The sequence below is a fragment of the Balaenoptera physalus genome (assembly GCF_965194825.1).
Source record: "Balaenoptera physalus genome assembly, chromosome: 13".
NCBI classification, from domain to species: Eukaryota; Metazoa; Chordata; class Mammalia; order Artiodactyla; family Balaenopteridae; genus Balaenoptera; species Balaenoptera physalus.
Genome location: NC_138892.1, coordinates 66,149,414 through 66,166,379, shown reverse-complemented (window position 1 = coordinate 66,166,379; position 16,966 = coordinate 66,149,414). Strand labels below are relative to the sequence as shown.

At 45.5% G+C, this 16,966-nt stretch overlaps 1 protein-coding gene across 1 annotated transcript; it reads left to right on the top strand.

The window, feature by feature from the left end:
* Window positions 1-1,753: 1,753 nt before the first annotated feature.
* Window positions 1,754-16,276, top strand: CCDC184 (coiled-coil domain containing 184). The gene has a single exon (XM_082421502.1). The coding sequence runs from the start codon at window positions 3,371-3,373 to the stop codon at window positions 3,956-3,958; it is 588 nt and encodes a 195-aa protein (XP_082277628.1). The 5' UTR covers window positions 1,754-3,370; the 3' UTR covers window positions 3,959-16,276.
* Window positions 16,277-16,966: the final 690 nt, after the last annotated feature.

The following is a 16,966-nucleotide window of genomic DNA, read 5'->3' as shown; positions in this document are numbered from 1 at the left end:
ATGAGATTGGGATGAAGGAATAGAACAGCTAAGGTGATTCCCAGAGGAAAAGAAAAAGGCAGGAAGCAGAAGAGGAGTGCATAGGGCTTATTTTTTCTTGCTGTGTCTGAACACTCTAGTGATATGGCCAGAGTACCTACCCATTCAGCTTGGGGATGGACCCAAGTAACAAACCCCAGGGCCCTGGCTTCCAAGAGGGCCCAGCACTGTAACCCAAACAGCTGACTGAGGCTCTGCTCCACTCTCTGCATCTGTCCCCCTTACTTTTCTGAGACTAGACCTCTCCTATTTCCCCTTGTCTCAATTTCACACAGAATTCCTAAAATTATCTGGTTCTGAATCTGAGGCGCCAATTGTCTCCTTGTATTTTCAAGTCTTGGCACTAGTCCACACCCCAGATCCCACCTACCCTTGGCTCTCCAATGTCTGACTTGGAACTTGACTGGATCAGCCACACCCCTTGATCTCTGCACTGTTTCCCATATTCTTTCGTGCTTCTCCAATAATTTCCCCTCCCTCTAGGCTCAGACCCCCTGTACTCTCAGCAGACCTCATGCCAGCGTCCCTGGGGAGCATGATGTAATCTTATGCTGAAAGCCTTGACATACATGGTATCCGCAACAACAGTGGCAAAGGGCCTTGTATGATGGCATAACCCAGCTCCTACTGTATGGGGGCTATGTTTAATGTAAGGTTAAGGCTAAGATGGGAGGCCCTATGTTGGGAACAGGGTCAGTTCTTGTAGGTAGAAGGCAGGGGCCTATCTGAAGAGTGAGGGAGCTGGCAAGGTGAAATCATCCACGTGAAGTACTGGTCAAGAGATGTGAAGTAACAGACCCAGGCAAAAAATCTGAAAATCATGCCAGTCTTTTCTGACTATAGCAAAAGTCTCCAGGGAAAGACGAACAGCAGGGTTGAATCCATAAGCCCTGAGAATATGCTTGCTATAAACTTATACTGTGTAAGCTCCGCTGTTTTTGGTGTGTCTTGTCTGTTTCTAGTTTTCCTACAGCTCCTTTTTGGTAAAGTCTTTTCGTGAATACCAGCGCACTTTGGCTGTGCTTAGGGAAACCAAGGAAAAGCATTTCTGTCTTCTCCTGAGCTTTAGGAATAACCTGTGGGACACATGGTGGAGGTGGGAGTGATAACTGAGGTGAGAGTCACAAGTCTGTGGAACGGAGGAAGGATGGAATGAGCAAGCAAATAGGATTGAGTCATAGAAAATACAATAGGTTTTTAAAATTTCTCCATATATTTGTTTTGGGAAATCAAATTTCTAATGGCTGCATAATACTTTATTGTATCAACACTGCCTTTGATTAAACATTTTGCTGTTTAGGATATTTCCCCACTTGTTTCTATTTTAATAGCAGTAAGACAAGGAATAAGCCAAAGAGTTTTTTAGTGCCAGAAAAGTTTCTCTGGGCCAGCCCCACTCCCCAGTATGCAAGCAGGGAAACCTCAAGGTAACACATTTGCTATCACTGAACCACTAGTATACGAAACATCCATACCTAGCTCTTCCCCATCTTGAAATGATACAGCTTTTCTCTTCCCCAGATTTACTTCTTCTTGTGAACTTCATTTTGGTTTCTGAACACTTGGCTTCTCCAATTTACTAAGGTCATTATTAGTTAATATGCTGCTGCCCAGGTATTGTTTGCTTTGCAATCTGAAGTCATCTGTAAATGTATTAAATTCAATTTTTCTTCCTCCTCCTCCTTTCCCTTTCCCAGAAGTCCTCCTGACTCCGCTCCTCAAAAAGGGAAAGGCATTGTCACAAAGGTTGAGACATTCAGTGTATGTCTGTACCTGGGTGGTGGGCCTGCTGAGGGGGAATTACCCTTACATAATCCCTCCTCCCCATCCCTTCCACACATTGTCGACAGTTCGCCCTTTCAACTGTGAGCTGATGCAGTGTTATTCAGAGTTAGAAATAATATTACCCAATATTACCCAGTCCAATCCCCTAAAAGATCAGGAAAATGATTTACTCAGGGTCTCTGAACTAATAAATGGAAGAAACAAAAGTGAATTCAGGTCTCCTAAAATCCACTACCTGTGAGCTGGAGAGTAATGGATGAGGGAATGGGACCCAGTGGTTCTTGTTAAATTATTCATTCAACAAACGTACTGAGCATTTACTTACTACGCGCCAGGTTCTATTTTAGGTGCTGGGGATTCCGTGCTGGAGGACACGGAGGAGACAAAAATCTCTGTTCTTACGGAGCTTTCTTTCTCAAAACTGAAGCGCTTTGCCTCACCGTGCTGGGTCTCATATGGGAGGGAATCCCATCTTTTCTCGGCTCCTGTACTATCTTACCTACAACGAGGGCTGATTTACTGCAGAAGCAGAAGGGAGTGGCGGAAACCTCCGTAGTGCCCTCCCGCGCCTCTGCACCTCTAAGGCCGGGCGGGGCCGGCTCCAGGGCGCCGCCGCGCCCCAGCTCTAGTCTGGGTAATAGGGTCGGCCTCGCTACCCGCTCTGCTTCCCTGCTGGAGGACAGAAAAGCAGGACCGGCTCTAACGTCATCCTCAGAGAAAGGATTTCGGGCGGGTGAAAATCCTTCCAAGGCAGTCGCGCTCAGTGTCTACCACCCAGGCTAGGGGAGGGACGATGTCTCCCCGACTTGGGGATTTATGCAGCAAACTGCTCTCTCATGCTTCCCTATTAAACATTGCAGCCACACGCTCTTTCAGCTGAGGCCACTGCAGCGTCCACTCCCCTCCCGCTCCGCCCGCTAGCTCAGACTCCAGAGCCCCACTGCAGCTTCCCAACCATCCTCCCTTTTCTTCTCCACTTCCTGGTTGCCATGGAGACACACGTCATTTAAGGGCCGTGCGTCGCCTTGGAAACAGAGGAGCATCCGCGGCTCGGCTGGGAGACCCGCCCGTGTCACTTCCAACCACACTCGCTGGCGCTGCCCGTTAATGGCCGAGGGGAGTCCCGAGCTCGACCCACTGCTGGCCTCTGCCTCGACCTGAGCGCCTGTGCGAGCGCTTCTGTGACCCAGGGAACCCGCAGGCACTTGCCGCTCTTGGCGCCCAGAGGGCGGAGCTGACACGGGTGCAATTCAGGAGGCTAGGTAGGGCAGGGCGCTTTCGCCCCGTGGCGAGCCGGAGAGACGCCGGCCCTGGGACTGTAGCGCGATCCTCGTCCCGCAGGATCTTCCCGGCCTCCCGATCCTGCCCGCACCCTCCGCCCGAGACTCACCTCCTCACGTCGGCTCCCCGCCCCTCTCGGGAGCCTCCTCTTACCTCCGCTCCTCCCAGCCCCTCCGGGCACCTCTCCCCCTCCCCGTACCTTCCCCCCACCTCGAGGCCGGGCTGGACCGGACCCGGAGCCGCCACCGCCCGCTTCTGCCATTCAATGGAGGACGGTCTGCTGGAGATCATGACGAAGGACGGCGGCGACATGCCGGCACCTCTGGAGGTGTCCACGGTGCCGGCCGTGGGGGACGTGATCTCCGGGGAGTACAACGGCGGCATGAAGGAGCTGATGGAGCACCTCAAGGCCCAGCTGCAGGCCCTGTTTGAGGACGTGAGGGCCATGCGTGGGGCCCTGGACGAGCAGGCCTCGCACATCCAGGTGCTCTCGGACGACGTGTGCGCCAACCAGCGGGCCATCGTCTCCATGTGCCGGATTATGACCACCGCGCCCCGCCAGGGTGGCCTAGGCGTGGTCGGCGGCAAGGGGAGCTTCCCGGGCGCCCCCCAAGAGCCGGAGACCCCTTCGCTTGGGATCGGGGACAGCGGTTTGCTGGGTCGCGATCCTGAGGACGAGGAGGACGACGATTCAGAAGAGAAGGAGATGCCCAGCTCCGCCACACCCACTAGTCACTGTGAGCGCCCCGAGAGCCCCTGTGCTGGCCTCCTTGTGGGGGACGGGCCACTTGTGGAGCCCCTCGATCTGCCCGACATTACCCTGCTGCAGCTGGAGGGAGAGGCCTCTCTGTGAGGGGACTCCGAGGGGGCACTACTTTCCCGGGCTGGCTTTGGGTTTCCGAGCGCATGACGCGAGAGGACTGAACCGCGCGGTGCAGCATGCTTCACTCCGACCGCTATTCTTGCGGGTCAGGCGGAAGAGACTCCCTCGAGGAAGCATTTATAGGGTGAAGGACTTTGGGAGCATCAAGAATTCTTTCTGCCTGACCAAGCGAGACGTAGCAAACTGCGGAAAGGTGAGGTTGTGGGAGAGGAAGCGCCCATCTCTGGACCCCCATCCAATCCCCTACCCTGCCCTTTCCCCCTCTCCAGCCAACAGGAGAACCCCTGAATTGTGTAAATAAAATTCTGCTTTTTCTATTCTGAAAAAGGACTTATCTAGGACTCTGGCAAATAATCTCTAACAATTTACCTAGAAATTAAGGAGTTGGGGGTATTCTGTTCTGGCTAACAGAAAATTTACCCTTCTGATGAAATCCAAGTTATTCAGCGTTCTGCAGAAGCCTCTCCCCCTCACAGATCTCTGCGGCTGCTGATTGGTAAAAGAAGCTTGAGGAGGGAACTGCAGCCCTAGGAGTCTGGGTGAATGGGGTTCCAAGGGCCTCTGGGCTGGGAGGAGCTGGCTATCAATGTGCATGAAGACATAATAGCTCAGCCTCTAGGATTTTGCATGCAGAGTGGATCCTGCCTTGTCACTGACTTCATCTGGGATTGTTTTATCCACTCACTGAGGCTTAGAGAACAAAGAGCCCAGTTCACAGGCAGAGACTTGGGGATGCTCAGCAACAGCCCAGACTTAGGGGACACTGAGGGACTCTTGGGGGCCGCAGCCAAAAACTGTCTCTCTCCTGGCTATACCTGCTTAACTTCAGTTTTCTTTTCCTGTCAACACTTCCCTGCCCGCTGCCTCTTGGTGCTGCCTCCATAATGTCTTGTGTGCGTTATGTGTGCTGACCTGTGTAGTAGTGTGTGAGCCCTGAGGGGCAGGGCTTGTGGCTCTGGTGTTAGGTTCAGGGAGCTTCAGACCCTTCTGTGAGGCCCAGGCTCTCACGGCGCTTTCCCCTCTCCTCTCCTCTTTCACCCCCACAACCAGGGCACGGAGCATGTGGCTGCCCTGAGGCTCCTTCCTCAAGTGGTGACTTTATGTGCCCTTTCTCCTCCTCCGTGTATCCCTTCTCAGTGCTTTCCTTGGTGTTAACCTTAATAAAGAGGCGTCATCTCCCCTCCTTGCTGACTGGTACTAGGGCGATGTCAGGGTGGGGCTTCTGGACCCACTGCATGGACACAGGCTTAGCGGCAACTACAGGGACCATGCCTTTCCTCCTCTCTTCTTGCCTCTGGTTCCAAGGAGTTGACTGTCCCTGCCCTGATTGGGACATGTGTTGCCAACTCTACCTGCTGTCATTTCCGACCTGGACCTTCACCTCAAGCTGGAGAGGGTACGTGTTGAGACTCCCAAACTAACAAGGGTTTTTAGTAGCTAGAACTCCAGATGTGCAGGAGACTTCTTTTCAGTGAAGCACCTGGCTCCTGGGAGATGATTTCCAAATCTGAGTCCTGGAATGGTAGGCATGACACTTGTTCCATGGGAGGGTTAGGGAAGGGGTATTGTTCAGGAGGGATTGCCCGGAATCTCTGGCAGTAGAGTGACATATCACAAAGGAAACCACAAAAACTGCCTCAGGCCTCTTGTGGAGAATGCCAGTAAGGTGCTCCCCCGGGAGCTTAGATTGACATCAGCTCTAGCCTGCTCCCTTGGGCACTGGAGATTTTCCAGGCTGTTCCAAACAAAATTTGGGAGAAGAATGAGCTGGGGTTCTGTGTGTGTGTGTGCACTTGCACCTGCATATCTGCGTATGTATGTATGTGTGTTATGTATTTGTGTGTGTTCTTGCTGCTGGTTGTTGCAGAGAGATGGAAAGAGCACTGGCATTGAATCTCAGTTCCAACAGTAAATGAGTGTTTGAGACTTGCTTCCTTGCTTGAGGCTTAGATTCTGCCTGTGTAAAATGGGGACAAAAATTGTTGAGGAGAAAAATATCTAAGATCCCTGGGAAGTCTTGTGCAAATGTTAGTTTTTTCTTATAGTTCTCTTGGGATAGGGGGTGATGGTGGTGACTGGCTCCTCTGGGAAAATACAATTACTTAGGGAAGGTTCTAGAAGCTCTTGTTTAGTATAATCCTTCCCTACCTAAAACTCTTATCATTCAAGATAGTCAAGGGGATGATGAGATTCCCAAGCTGACATGGACTTTCTTCATAAATGTCATGTAGTTATGGGTCAAAAAGGACTTAAAGCCAGCTCTGTACACATAGGATGACCAGAGGAAGCTTTGAGTTGTGCAGTGGTTGGGGAATATGTGCCAGGGCCCTAGAGAGGGCAGCTAAAGTATATTAGTGAGGAAGTGTCCCTGAGGGCTGGAAGATAGTTTCCTGTTACAGTTCCAGCATTCTGCACCAATAACAACAATGATAGCTATCATTTATTGAGCACTTACTGTGTGCCAGACACTGTGCCCAATTTTATCTCCCAACAACCTTATGAAGCAGGCACTATTATTATTTTCACTTAACAGTTCCAAAAACAGTCTCCAAGACTTGGTCAAGGTCATACAGCTAGTACTTGGCAGAACCAGGACTTAATCCAGATCTTCTGACTTAAAGAACCCTAGATGGGAACCACTCCGCTAATTGCTCTATTATTTCTTCTTCAGAGAAGGAAATCCCTTACTTCCCCAATCAAGAGTCTAAGAGTCCTGAACAGGAAGAAATGTTAGTTTTACTCACTTTTCATCTTCTCAGTTGGAACAAGTAGTTGCAGATCAGGTTTTGGTTAGTGACCCTTCTCAGAGTCTAGTGGGTGATAATTCAATAATGGCACAGAGAAGATGGTCTTCTGGACTTGCTTCTTGAGAGGAAGAAGCTGATGTCCCCAGATATTCCCTGACACAGCTCCATTCTTATGCCTCTTTCCTGTTCCCTGTAGCTCAGATTCCGCAGAGAGTGACATGAATCTCAAGGCAGCTTAGCTCTTTATCACCTGTAGAAATGTCTGGTTGAGGTTTTTAACCCTTGATGCCAATTCAGTTCCTCTTCCTATGCCTACCATCCTAAATGGTCATCAGTCCTTTAGCCCAGGGCCCTTGGAATTTCTCTAGCTATTCCTTCCAAGTCCAGATAGATAAAAATCTCCCCAGATAAAGCAATTTTTCAGCTTTCTTTAGTGACCTGCATCAGCATTTCAGAGGGATACAGCACGGGTTTCTCTCCCACCTCCTCCTTTCTCCAGATTCCCCACTCTCCTCTGGCATTTCTCCTTTGTAATGCTTCTGATGAGTGAGTTTCAGGTGAGATTTCTAACCTGGGACTCATGGATGGGGTCACTATGAATTTCAGGGGGCCATAGCCCCTTGAAATTGAATGCAAAATCGTGTATGTATATTCTCTAGAGAGAAGATCTATTGTTTTAACTTAATTCTAAAAGGTAAGAATTAAGTAAAAAGGTAAGAATCACTGAGCTAAAAGATAATGAGACTTTTAAATTCAAAAAGTAACAAAGAAGAAATGACCCTGCCTGAACTGATACACCCTTGCCTCCTGGGGCCTCCAGAGTATTTCCTACACTGAATTGAAATCTTTGCATAAACCTGATTACTCACCACTTATTCAGCAAATTCAAATTATATTGATACCCATTAGAATGCATTAAGGATCTTGTCTACCATTATTTCCAAGTCTTCCAGTACTTGGGAGTTTGTCAGAGCACTGCTGATGTGTGGCAGTGAGGTGATGGTTCCCACCCCCTCCCCCCATAGCTTTGTGCTGCACTTTATGTCTGAGCCCAGCGCAATGCTGCATGTAAGTCATCACAACTCTTTCTGTTTCTGGCACTCCTATCTCTCATTGGGAAATCTCTCAGGGTTAGCTCTAAATCTCAAAATGAAAACATACAACTTCATAGAAATAAGCTACAACTTTAGCGTGGTACAACTAAAATCTGTTCTAGAGAAATAGTTATTTCTCTAAGAGATGCAAACCGGCCTACAACCTAAATATGCAGTTTTATGTGGCTTCAGTATCATCAGAGTATGGTCTTTGCTTGATATGTATAATGAAATGGCTCACCTAGAAGTATTCCCAAAACTAAGGGACAGTTCTTCCCCAGATATATTTGAGTCTAATACTCCTTGCAAGACAGAAAACTGCTTGCATCTTTGAAAAGGCAGGTTTTCCTAAGCATCTTTCTCCATTTATATGCCTAGGAATAGAAATTCAGCCAAGAGTCTCAGCTACAATAAGAAATGATATATAGAAGTACAAAAGGAATATTTTTAAAAGTTGAGGGATAGTTGATGTACAATACAAAAAAGAATATTCTTGAATCTTTAATCCCAGCTACCGTTCCCTCCACCCCCCTCCCCAACCCCACACCTCCAGATTGTCCCCAGAAGGTGAATTCCCTCAAAGAAACACAGCCTTTCTGCTTGGAAGCACTGTGCATATAGAAGGAAGTCTGCTCTGTAAGTAATGCTGTAATGGTGCCACCTGGTGAGGGGACCATTACAAAGTTGCAAGGGGACCTTCACAAAGTAAATTTGTGGTTTTCAATTCAGCAAGCACCACCAAATGCTTACTAAAGGCCTGGCTCTGCCAAATAGTGGGTGGCCAGGACAGAAGGGGAACCGAATAAATAGAATGTATTTGAAGGATATAAAAACTAACTGCAATGAACTCCTAAATGGTCTCCCCTGGCCTCTCACACACCTATAATCCTGAAGATTGATTTTCCTAAACCACAACTCTGAACATTCATTCTCCTCAGAAATCTGCATCATGTGCCATTACTTCTCGAATTAAGCATAAAATACAGTGGCGGTAGTCAAACTCCCCCCAGTAAGGCCCTGGCATACTTTTAAACCCATACATTTCATTTCCCAGGTACATTTTTTAGCCATCATACCATCAGTTGGAAGCCTATATCATCCAGTCAGCTAGAAATGATTCTCAAGTGTATCTCAGCTCTTTTAATCTCTGGATGAGTGGACTGGATGTGTCCCCCTGGCCCTTGTTACAATTTCTCTTAGCCATTCTTCCCAAATGCAGTCAGATCCAAATTTCTCCTTCAGAAAAGGGACTTCTGCTGCCTTGGTCACCTGCACCAGCTTCTCATGGGGTGTCCTGCAAGGCTGCTTTCCCCTCCTCTCTCTTATGCTACCCGTAAACGGGAAATCCCCAGAAACAGTATGCAAAAAACCTTTTGATTATGAAATTTGTGCTTTTATTTCTAGGAATTGGGTTCATAGTTTTCATAAAATTCTTAAAGCCAGAAAAGGTTAACAAACCCTTGAATCAAAATATGCTATTCACCATTCTCTAGAAATGCCCATTTTCCTGCAGCTGATTTCTTGCTCTCTATTATTCTTACTCTGTTCCATCTCTGCCAGTTGGAATCCTATCAGTTTTTCGAGGCCCTTCTCAAAGGCTACTTCCTCCATGGAACCTTTCCTAATGTGATCTCTTCCTCCCTTAAATATCCAAATCTTTTTGTTTGTAACTCTTTGGGGGAAAATTAGTGTATTTTCCCTCACTTCTACTATTCTTTATGCTTGTTATCCCCCCTTCCAGATTATGAATATCTTGAGCTGGAACTGCTTTCTCATTTTTATAGTCTCTGAAATATTTATCTTATTTTATTGACTTTAAGGCACTATCAATTGTGTGGCACGTCATTATTTTAGGTACCATTTAGAAAGAAAAAATACTGCCAATTCAACTATCACCATGCTTTCTTATCACATATTTTAAAATTTCATTCTTATTTAAAGAGCTTATTTAGACTTATTTAGAAAATGAACTTTTTTATATCACTACAATGCACACAAACATAACTGAAAGTCATTATAGTATTATTATAATTTCTTCATACTGAGTCTGACATTTCTGAGTCACTTTTTGACTCAGAGTTGTTGATGCCTGTACTTTTCATTCATTTATATTCTCTGGGCCATTTTGAGTGTTAGTGAAGCAGCATTTCTTGAAAGAGAGGGTGACTATCATCTCTGGGAATTTCTTCCAGACCACACCACCTATGCTGAAAGTTTTAAAACGGGGACTTTTTTTGATCTTGCCAGTGAGAGGTCAAGAAAGATGTTCAGACAACGGCCAGGACTAATATTTCTTCAGAATATTGAAGAAAGCAAATTCAAGCAAATTCTTTTTCTTATCAAATCGTTCATCTCACATTTAGACCCCTGGGTCAGGGAAATTTACCTTATTTCTACCTCAAGTACTTTAAAAAAAATGTACGGTCTCCTTTTAAGAGGGTTAACAGTGAATGAATAAACATTATGTCATTGCTTATAAATAAAGTAATAGATGGAATGACATGTGCAAGCTTGCATAGTCAACGACAGCATTAGGACTAGAATCCTGTTCGTTTGAAATAAAAATCAGGGGTTTTTTTGTTTTGTTTTGTTTTTTTCTCATTAAATGGTTCTGCATCTTACTCTGTTATAAGTAATTACAGTATGCTAAGGGAAGCTTATGGCGGCTTGGATTCTGCTTTGGGAATAAAAAGGGAAATTGAAAATTCCTTTTAGAGTAGGTGAATAATTCTTATAAGGATGATGGAAAAAGAAATCCAAGAAGAGAACCATGACTGACTCAATCTACCAGGAAGTATGTACCAACTGCTTACCATGTCTCATGGAAGGTGGTAGGCTCTGGGGCAGACTCCAAGAAGTCATGGTACCTGTCCTTATGTTGCTCACAGCCTAATGATGGGGGGATGATATGTTCTTGAACTGGAACACAGTGTTTCTCAGAAGATTGAAGGGAATGTTTTCTGTGAGCAATGTTAACTGAATTAAGAGAACTTCAATTTGAAAATGGGAATGGTGTGTGTATGTGTGTGTGTGTGTGTGTGTGTGTGTGTGGTGTGTTGGGAGTCAGTGGGAGGGTGGGATGACAAGATAAAAATGGAGAGGACAACAGTGAAAAAAAGTGCTCACAAAATTTTATACCACAGAGGATATCAGATATGACACCGGAAGAAAAGCAGTAGCCGAAGTGGCATCCCATAATTCTCTGGAAAAAGTAAGTAAAAGGGTTGGGAAAAAAAAAGTAGTTATGGCCTCTACACCAGTGCACAAAGTACAGGTAATATAAAATAGAACTTGAGTTCTTACACAATGAGGAAAATAAAATGTCACATATATAAAGAAACTTGGTAGGATGGGACTCATGCCTGGACCATGGCAGTGAAAAAAGGTGGAGTACATTGTTCCAAAGAAACAGAACTGGGTTCTGATGTGCAACTGGAAAGGAATTGCCAGTCATGTGACACACACCACCTGTTTGTGGGGAATTTGCTTCTGGGATAGCAGCAGCTTCTTTGCTCTGATCTACAGAAAGCCTGCCCTGGCCCTCAGTATTTGTAAAATTCAGAAAGGAAAGGAGGAAGAAAAAGGGCAGGGAGGGAAAGAAGGAAACAAGAAAAGAGACACAAGGAAGTAAGGAGGAGGAATAAAAACAAAAGAAAATGATAGGAGGAAAGTCAGAGTAGTACTTTACATCACGAAGATAGAGTCTTTTATGGGATTTTATAACCTTGAGAGTGGAAACAAGAAAGGAATTATTTAAGTGAGGATAAAGGAGAGGGAAATAAGTAATATCATTGTAAAAATGTGCTAGAGTCTGCCAAAACAGATAAACTCTATTACAGATCCCAGGACAAATCATGAAATGGCACAAAGCCAAGTTCCAGAAGTGAGGAGAATGTTGATTTAGTGTAGTCTCAACCTTCATAAGGAAGAGGTTGGCAGAGTAGAGATTGCAACTCTGGGTCTAATTTTGACCAACAAAGATGGAATTGACTAGTGGAATGGGAGTGAGGAAAATCTTGAAAGACAGTAACTATGGTGATTTGGTTCTCCCTGACAGCCAAGGAGATAAAGTGAGATGTGTGTCCAGGATTATGGGAAAATTGACTTCAAATAGATAAAAGATATGAGTTTCATAGCCTGAGATTCTATGGAGGAAAAGGCTCAAGGAAGATGTGATTCTCTTAAGAATGAAAGTCAGTGCAAATACTTTGGAGTCCAATGAAGAGGAGTAGATGCAATGACTACAGGGACCACTCCAGTGAACTCAGAGTTAGAGACATCAGGCTGAGAGTAGGCATAACTAAGAGAGTAGTCCACATATTTCAACACTTTAAAAAGTATAAACCATATGGCAAAAACTGAGGAATTCGATTACAAAACAATTAAAGATTTATGTTCTATAAACAGCACCATGGAAGTCAATAGGCAGATGGCAGAATGAAGAAAATATTTGTCTAAAACTGACAAGGATGTAATATCATTCTAAAATATACATGGAACTCCTGCAAATGAGCAGGAAAAAGACAGCAACCCAATAGAAAAAAAGGGTACAAATAATATTAATAGGCAATGTACAGAATAGAAAAAACTAATATGGATATGGAAATTTGATCAAAACCATTATTAATCAAATGCAAATTAAACCAACGATGAGATCAGTTTATGTCTATAAAAACAGCAAAAATTAGAAATCTAGACAATTACTAATGTTGTCAGGAATGTGGAAATGTAGAAACTTGCACTGCTGCAAGACTAGTTTCACCACTTCTGGAAAGCAATCTGGCAAAACTTGGATACATTAAATAGATTCATACCCTATAGCCCACGAATTCCTCCCCTAAGAAATATAAAACAAATTCTTTACAAGTCCAGCAAGGGACTACTAGGAGGATGTTCTTTGCAGGGTTACTTGTAGTGGTGTGGAGTTGGGGGCAATGTGGGTGTTCATCAATGGAGGAGTGGACAGATGCAACACTGTGAGTGAAGAGTGCACACCATGGAACAGCAGGCATCAAAGTGAAGCAACAAATTAAATATTAGCATCTGGCAATGTGGATGGAGATGAAAAACAGTGCTCAGTGAAAAAAGTAAGACACAGAATGAGACATGTAACAGTAGCTTTGGAGTACATTTAAAAATAAATGCCTACAAAATGATAACTATTTTCTGAAGACACATTTAAACAGAAATATACACACTAGAAAACTGCCTCTTTTGGGGGGTGGAGGGAGTGAAGATACAGGGTATAAAGATAGAATAAAGCAATAAATAAAGACATAAAACAAGAGAGCCTTTCCTTGCAGGGACCAATGATGGTGTCTCGTGAACTGAGGATTATGATTAATTCCATCCATTGAGGAACAAAAACTTCAAAACAAAACATAGCAAAACACAAACACAAATATATCAGCACTTGGACCATGAACAGAATGGCAACTGGAAAAGGAAAAGCAGGAATGAAGAAAATCTTGCAAAAATACTGACAGCGAAATGGGCTTGTCACTCCAAATAAGAAGTACAAAGAACAGAGAAGTCTGATGCTCAGAGCACATGGGTGCCATTTACAGCTGGAAGGGAGAAAGTAACATTTTTGGAGGCACTGATTTAGATGTTTGAAATACTTTATCTCATTTAGTCCTTATAATCACATTGCGGTAGATACTGCCTCAGCTAAGACTTTTTTGGTTGCAAGAAACAGGAACCCATCTGTATTAGTTTTGAGGGGGGAAAAAAAAGGAGCTTATTACAAGCACGCAAGGTTATCTCACAAAACCCAAGAGCAAGAATGCAGGTGGGCCTCCAAGGCTGACTAAAACCAGGGCAGTCATTATCTTGGGCTCTTTCTTTAGAGACATGGTGTTTTATCTCTGCTTCCCTCTCCTCTGACTTCAACCTATTCTCCCTGCTAACTTTCTTTGTTTCTTCAGGTACATGGCAGAAGACAATTGCTCCATAGGTTGGGTGTCTGCCTGTTCCAGCCCTGAACTGATTATACCCACTGCATACCAATTCCAAACTCCTGTGAAAGAGGACTTAATCCATCTAGCTTTGCTGCACTGATTGTGCTGATGGTGGAGGGTGGTGTCCCATGGCACTTACTAACTTGATTGCCAGGTTCACCCTTATGGGAGGAGAAGAGGGTTCTTAGGGAATGGGTTGTGTGCATAGCAGATACTCTCTAAAATCTCTACCACAACTGATAGGACTCTGCAGTATCTGCCAAATGAATGAATGATTGAATGACAGGAGACTCAGTTTTCTCCAACTTCAAAGCGCATGCTCTTTCTAATACATCATGTAGCCTTCAAATGTTTGCATGTGAGATAACTGTTTCCATTACCTCAGTAAAAGAGAATGGTCTTGTATAAGGGCATACCCAGGAAACAGATGGCACATTCAAATCACAATAATTTAAGGAAGTTTAATAAAGATTTATTTGCAAAGATGTGGGCATGGTGTAGGGAAATCACAAGGGCAGTGGGCAGTTCCCAGAATCTAGTATTAGAGGGGCTGAGCCTGAAAAGGTAATGGGAGCTGGTGGTTCAAACTTAGAAACAGAGAGCTAGGTAGAGGGGGTCACATGGCAGGAGTGAGATCTTAGCAAGGGGACTCAAGTGAGTCCACAACCCTCATAGGGAAACAGAGGATTAAATACCCAACCTCACACTCCTACTTCCCTCTGATATTCTGCCTATGCTACTCACTGGCTGAACCTAATAGAAAGCCAGGGAAGTAAGGGAGTCTGTTGATGTGGTCCATACAGGTTAGCCTCAAAGCCCAGAGCTGGGTGAAGAGGATAAGGAATTAAACAGAAGAAAGAAACAGCTATCTAGGTCGTTAGACTGGAAAATAAAAATAAACACGTGTAATCAGATTTGAAACCCCAAAATGAGATTTTTAAGGGTGTTCCTACAGGCTCTAGATATGTTTAATTTTCATGTCCTCGGTAAGCTATATATATTAAACTGATTACTTCAGCTGAAGTCACTAATTATGGTGCCTCAGGTGCTTCCTTGGAGGTCCAGGACTCTGGACACTCCCTCTCCACTCCTATCAGAACAGCTTTGCTTTTATTTGGTTAATACAACAGGATTCTGCTTAAGATTTCATTGAAGAAACAGCGCTATAGCACCACCTATAGTCAGGCAATGTGCTAAGGACTCGAACCACAGACTAGTGGGGAAGACAGAAAAGTAAGTAACAGTACGGTGTTAGGAAAACGCACAGGTGATGAAGGGTTAAAGAAAGTCCAGTGAACCCAGAAGGGGCGAGGGATCAAGGAAGGCTTCCTGGAGTCGGTAACTGGAAAGGGAGGCAAGGAAGCTCAGAGAACACTGCCTTTGTCTAAAGAGGGAAGAGGAGCCCAATATTACGCAATTCGCTGAAAGGGGGGTTATCACCTGGAAAGAACTAGGATACAGATCCGCGGACAAGGCTGGGAGCTAGGGTGACTGCACGTGACGGGCAAAGATCTTCGCTCAGTCCTGCCCCCAGCCCTGCTCCGCCCCCATCCCATCCCACCCCACCGTCCGCCAAAGGGGCGCGGCATTTCAACAACTGCACTCGGCTGGGAGGACATCCCAAGCCCGAGGCCCGCATCACCAGCTGGGGCGGATGTCTGCAGAGTCTCCCAGAATAGCTGGTGTCCCCCAGACTGGTCTGGTTAGGGCTCTCCTGCCCGGGAAGGGTAGCCAAGGAGAAGGCGCTCATTGGTTGCCATAGAGGCGATCCGAGAGGCTGGGGAAGGCTGATTGGCCGCAGGTTCTTGGGGCGGACCACGCCCACCTCCTGTGCCAGCTGCAATCAGGTCAGGGCCCCGAGGCCTCTTGGGTTGTTTAGTGGTGCGGCGCCAAACCGGGCTGGTTAACGTGGCGCCGGATTTAGATGGGAGGAGCGCAGGGCCGGACCACAGCTGAGGTCGGGCTGAGTCGGGACTCTCGGTAGAATTTCTGGGTTTTCTTCCCACATTTTCGGCCCTTCGGCCGGGCTGTGGTAACCCTACAGCCTGGTCGCGCGGTCTGGTGACCAGTGACTTTACATCGTGAGATGACGCGCATTTCAGGATGACTTCTAGTTAATGCATTTACAGGAGTTTTCGCTGTCCCTTTGGGCTCTTCTTGTGCCCCCAGGGACCAAGGCAGAGGCTGCAAGGGATACACGGCCAGGGCGGTGTATCTTTAGCGCTACAGCCCCACCATGCGTCGGTTCCCGTCTGGCGCCCGTGGCTCCTGGGAGCCGGACCTTGAACCAGAAAGTGCGTGGCCTTGAGAAGACAGTTCTAGGTCACTCAGCCTGGTTTTCCAGCATTCCTGGCCAAACTTGCCCTTCTCCATCCACGTTGAACGCGACATTTTTATGACGAATCACGCAGTTCCTCTTGCCTGGAATCACTAGTCCCTGCCAACGCCGCACCCTGCCCCATTTTCTACCTTTTAATTCACTACTTATTCTTTAAGGCTTAGATCTAATATCACCTCAGTATAAAGCCTGCCCATTCTTCAGGATAGTTATTCTATTACCTCTTAAGGAGTGCAGGCTCAGCAAGTGGTGCCCAGTTAGTATTGCGGCTATGCCATTTGAAATGCGCTGTGATTTTGAGCAAGTTACTTAACCTCCTTGAGCCTCAGTTTTGCTTCTCAAAATGGAGGCAGTAGTATTACTTCAAGGGTTTTGTGAGGTTTAGATGTAACGTTGTTAGAACCTAAGTGCTTAATAGTTGTGAACGCTGTTATTATCTCTCATCCCAATGTACTTTGTACATTGTACTCTGTTATTATCTGTCATCCCAGTGTACTTTGTATAGGCTTGTTAAGTTTGCCCATTGTATTACCATTATTTGTTCTTATCTGCCCTGTTAGAGCTTAAAAGCTGGAACTGTGTTTTGTTTATAGCATCAGCGTAAACAGTGCTGGGAAAATGTTATATTATTTCTCAGAAAACTTTGTAAAAAGCACCCTTTCCTCTCTTTTCGCTTTTTTCCTTTCTTCTTTTTTTCTTTCCTTCACTTTTTCTTTTTACTCTTAAAGGCTCCTTGAGACAGGAATTTTCAAACTTGGAGAAGGAGCTGAGATCCTGAGGCAAGAATAACCACTTCTTTGTTCTCCATGGTGACCAGGAAAGCCTTAACATTTCCCTTT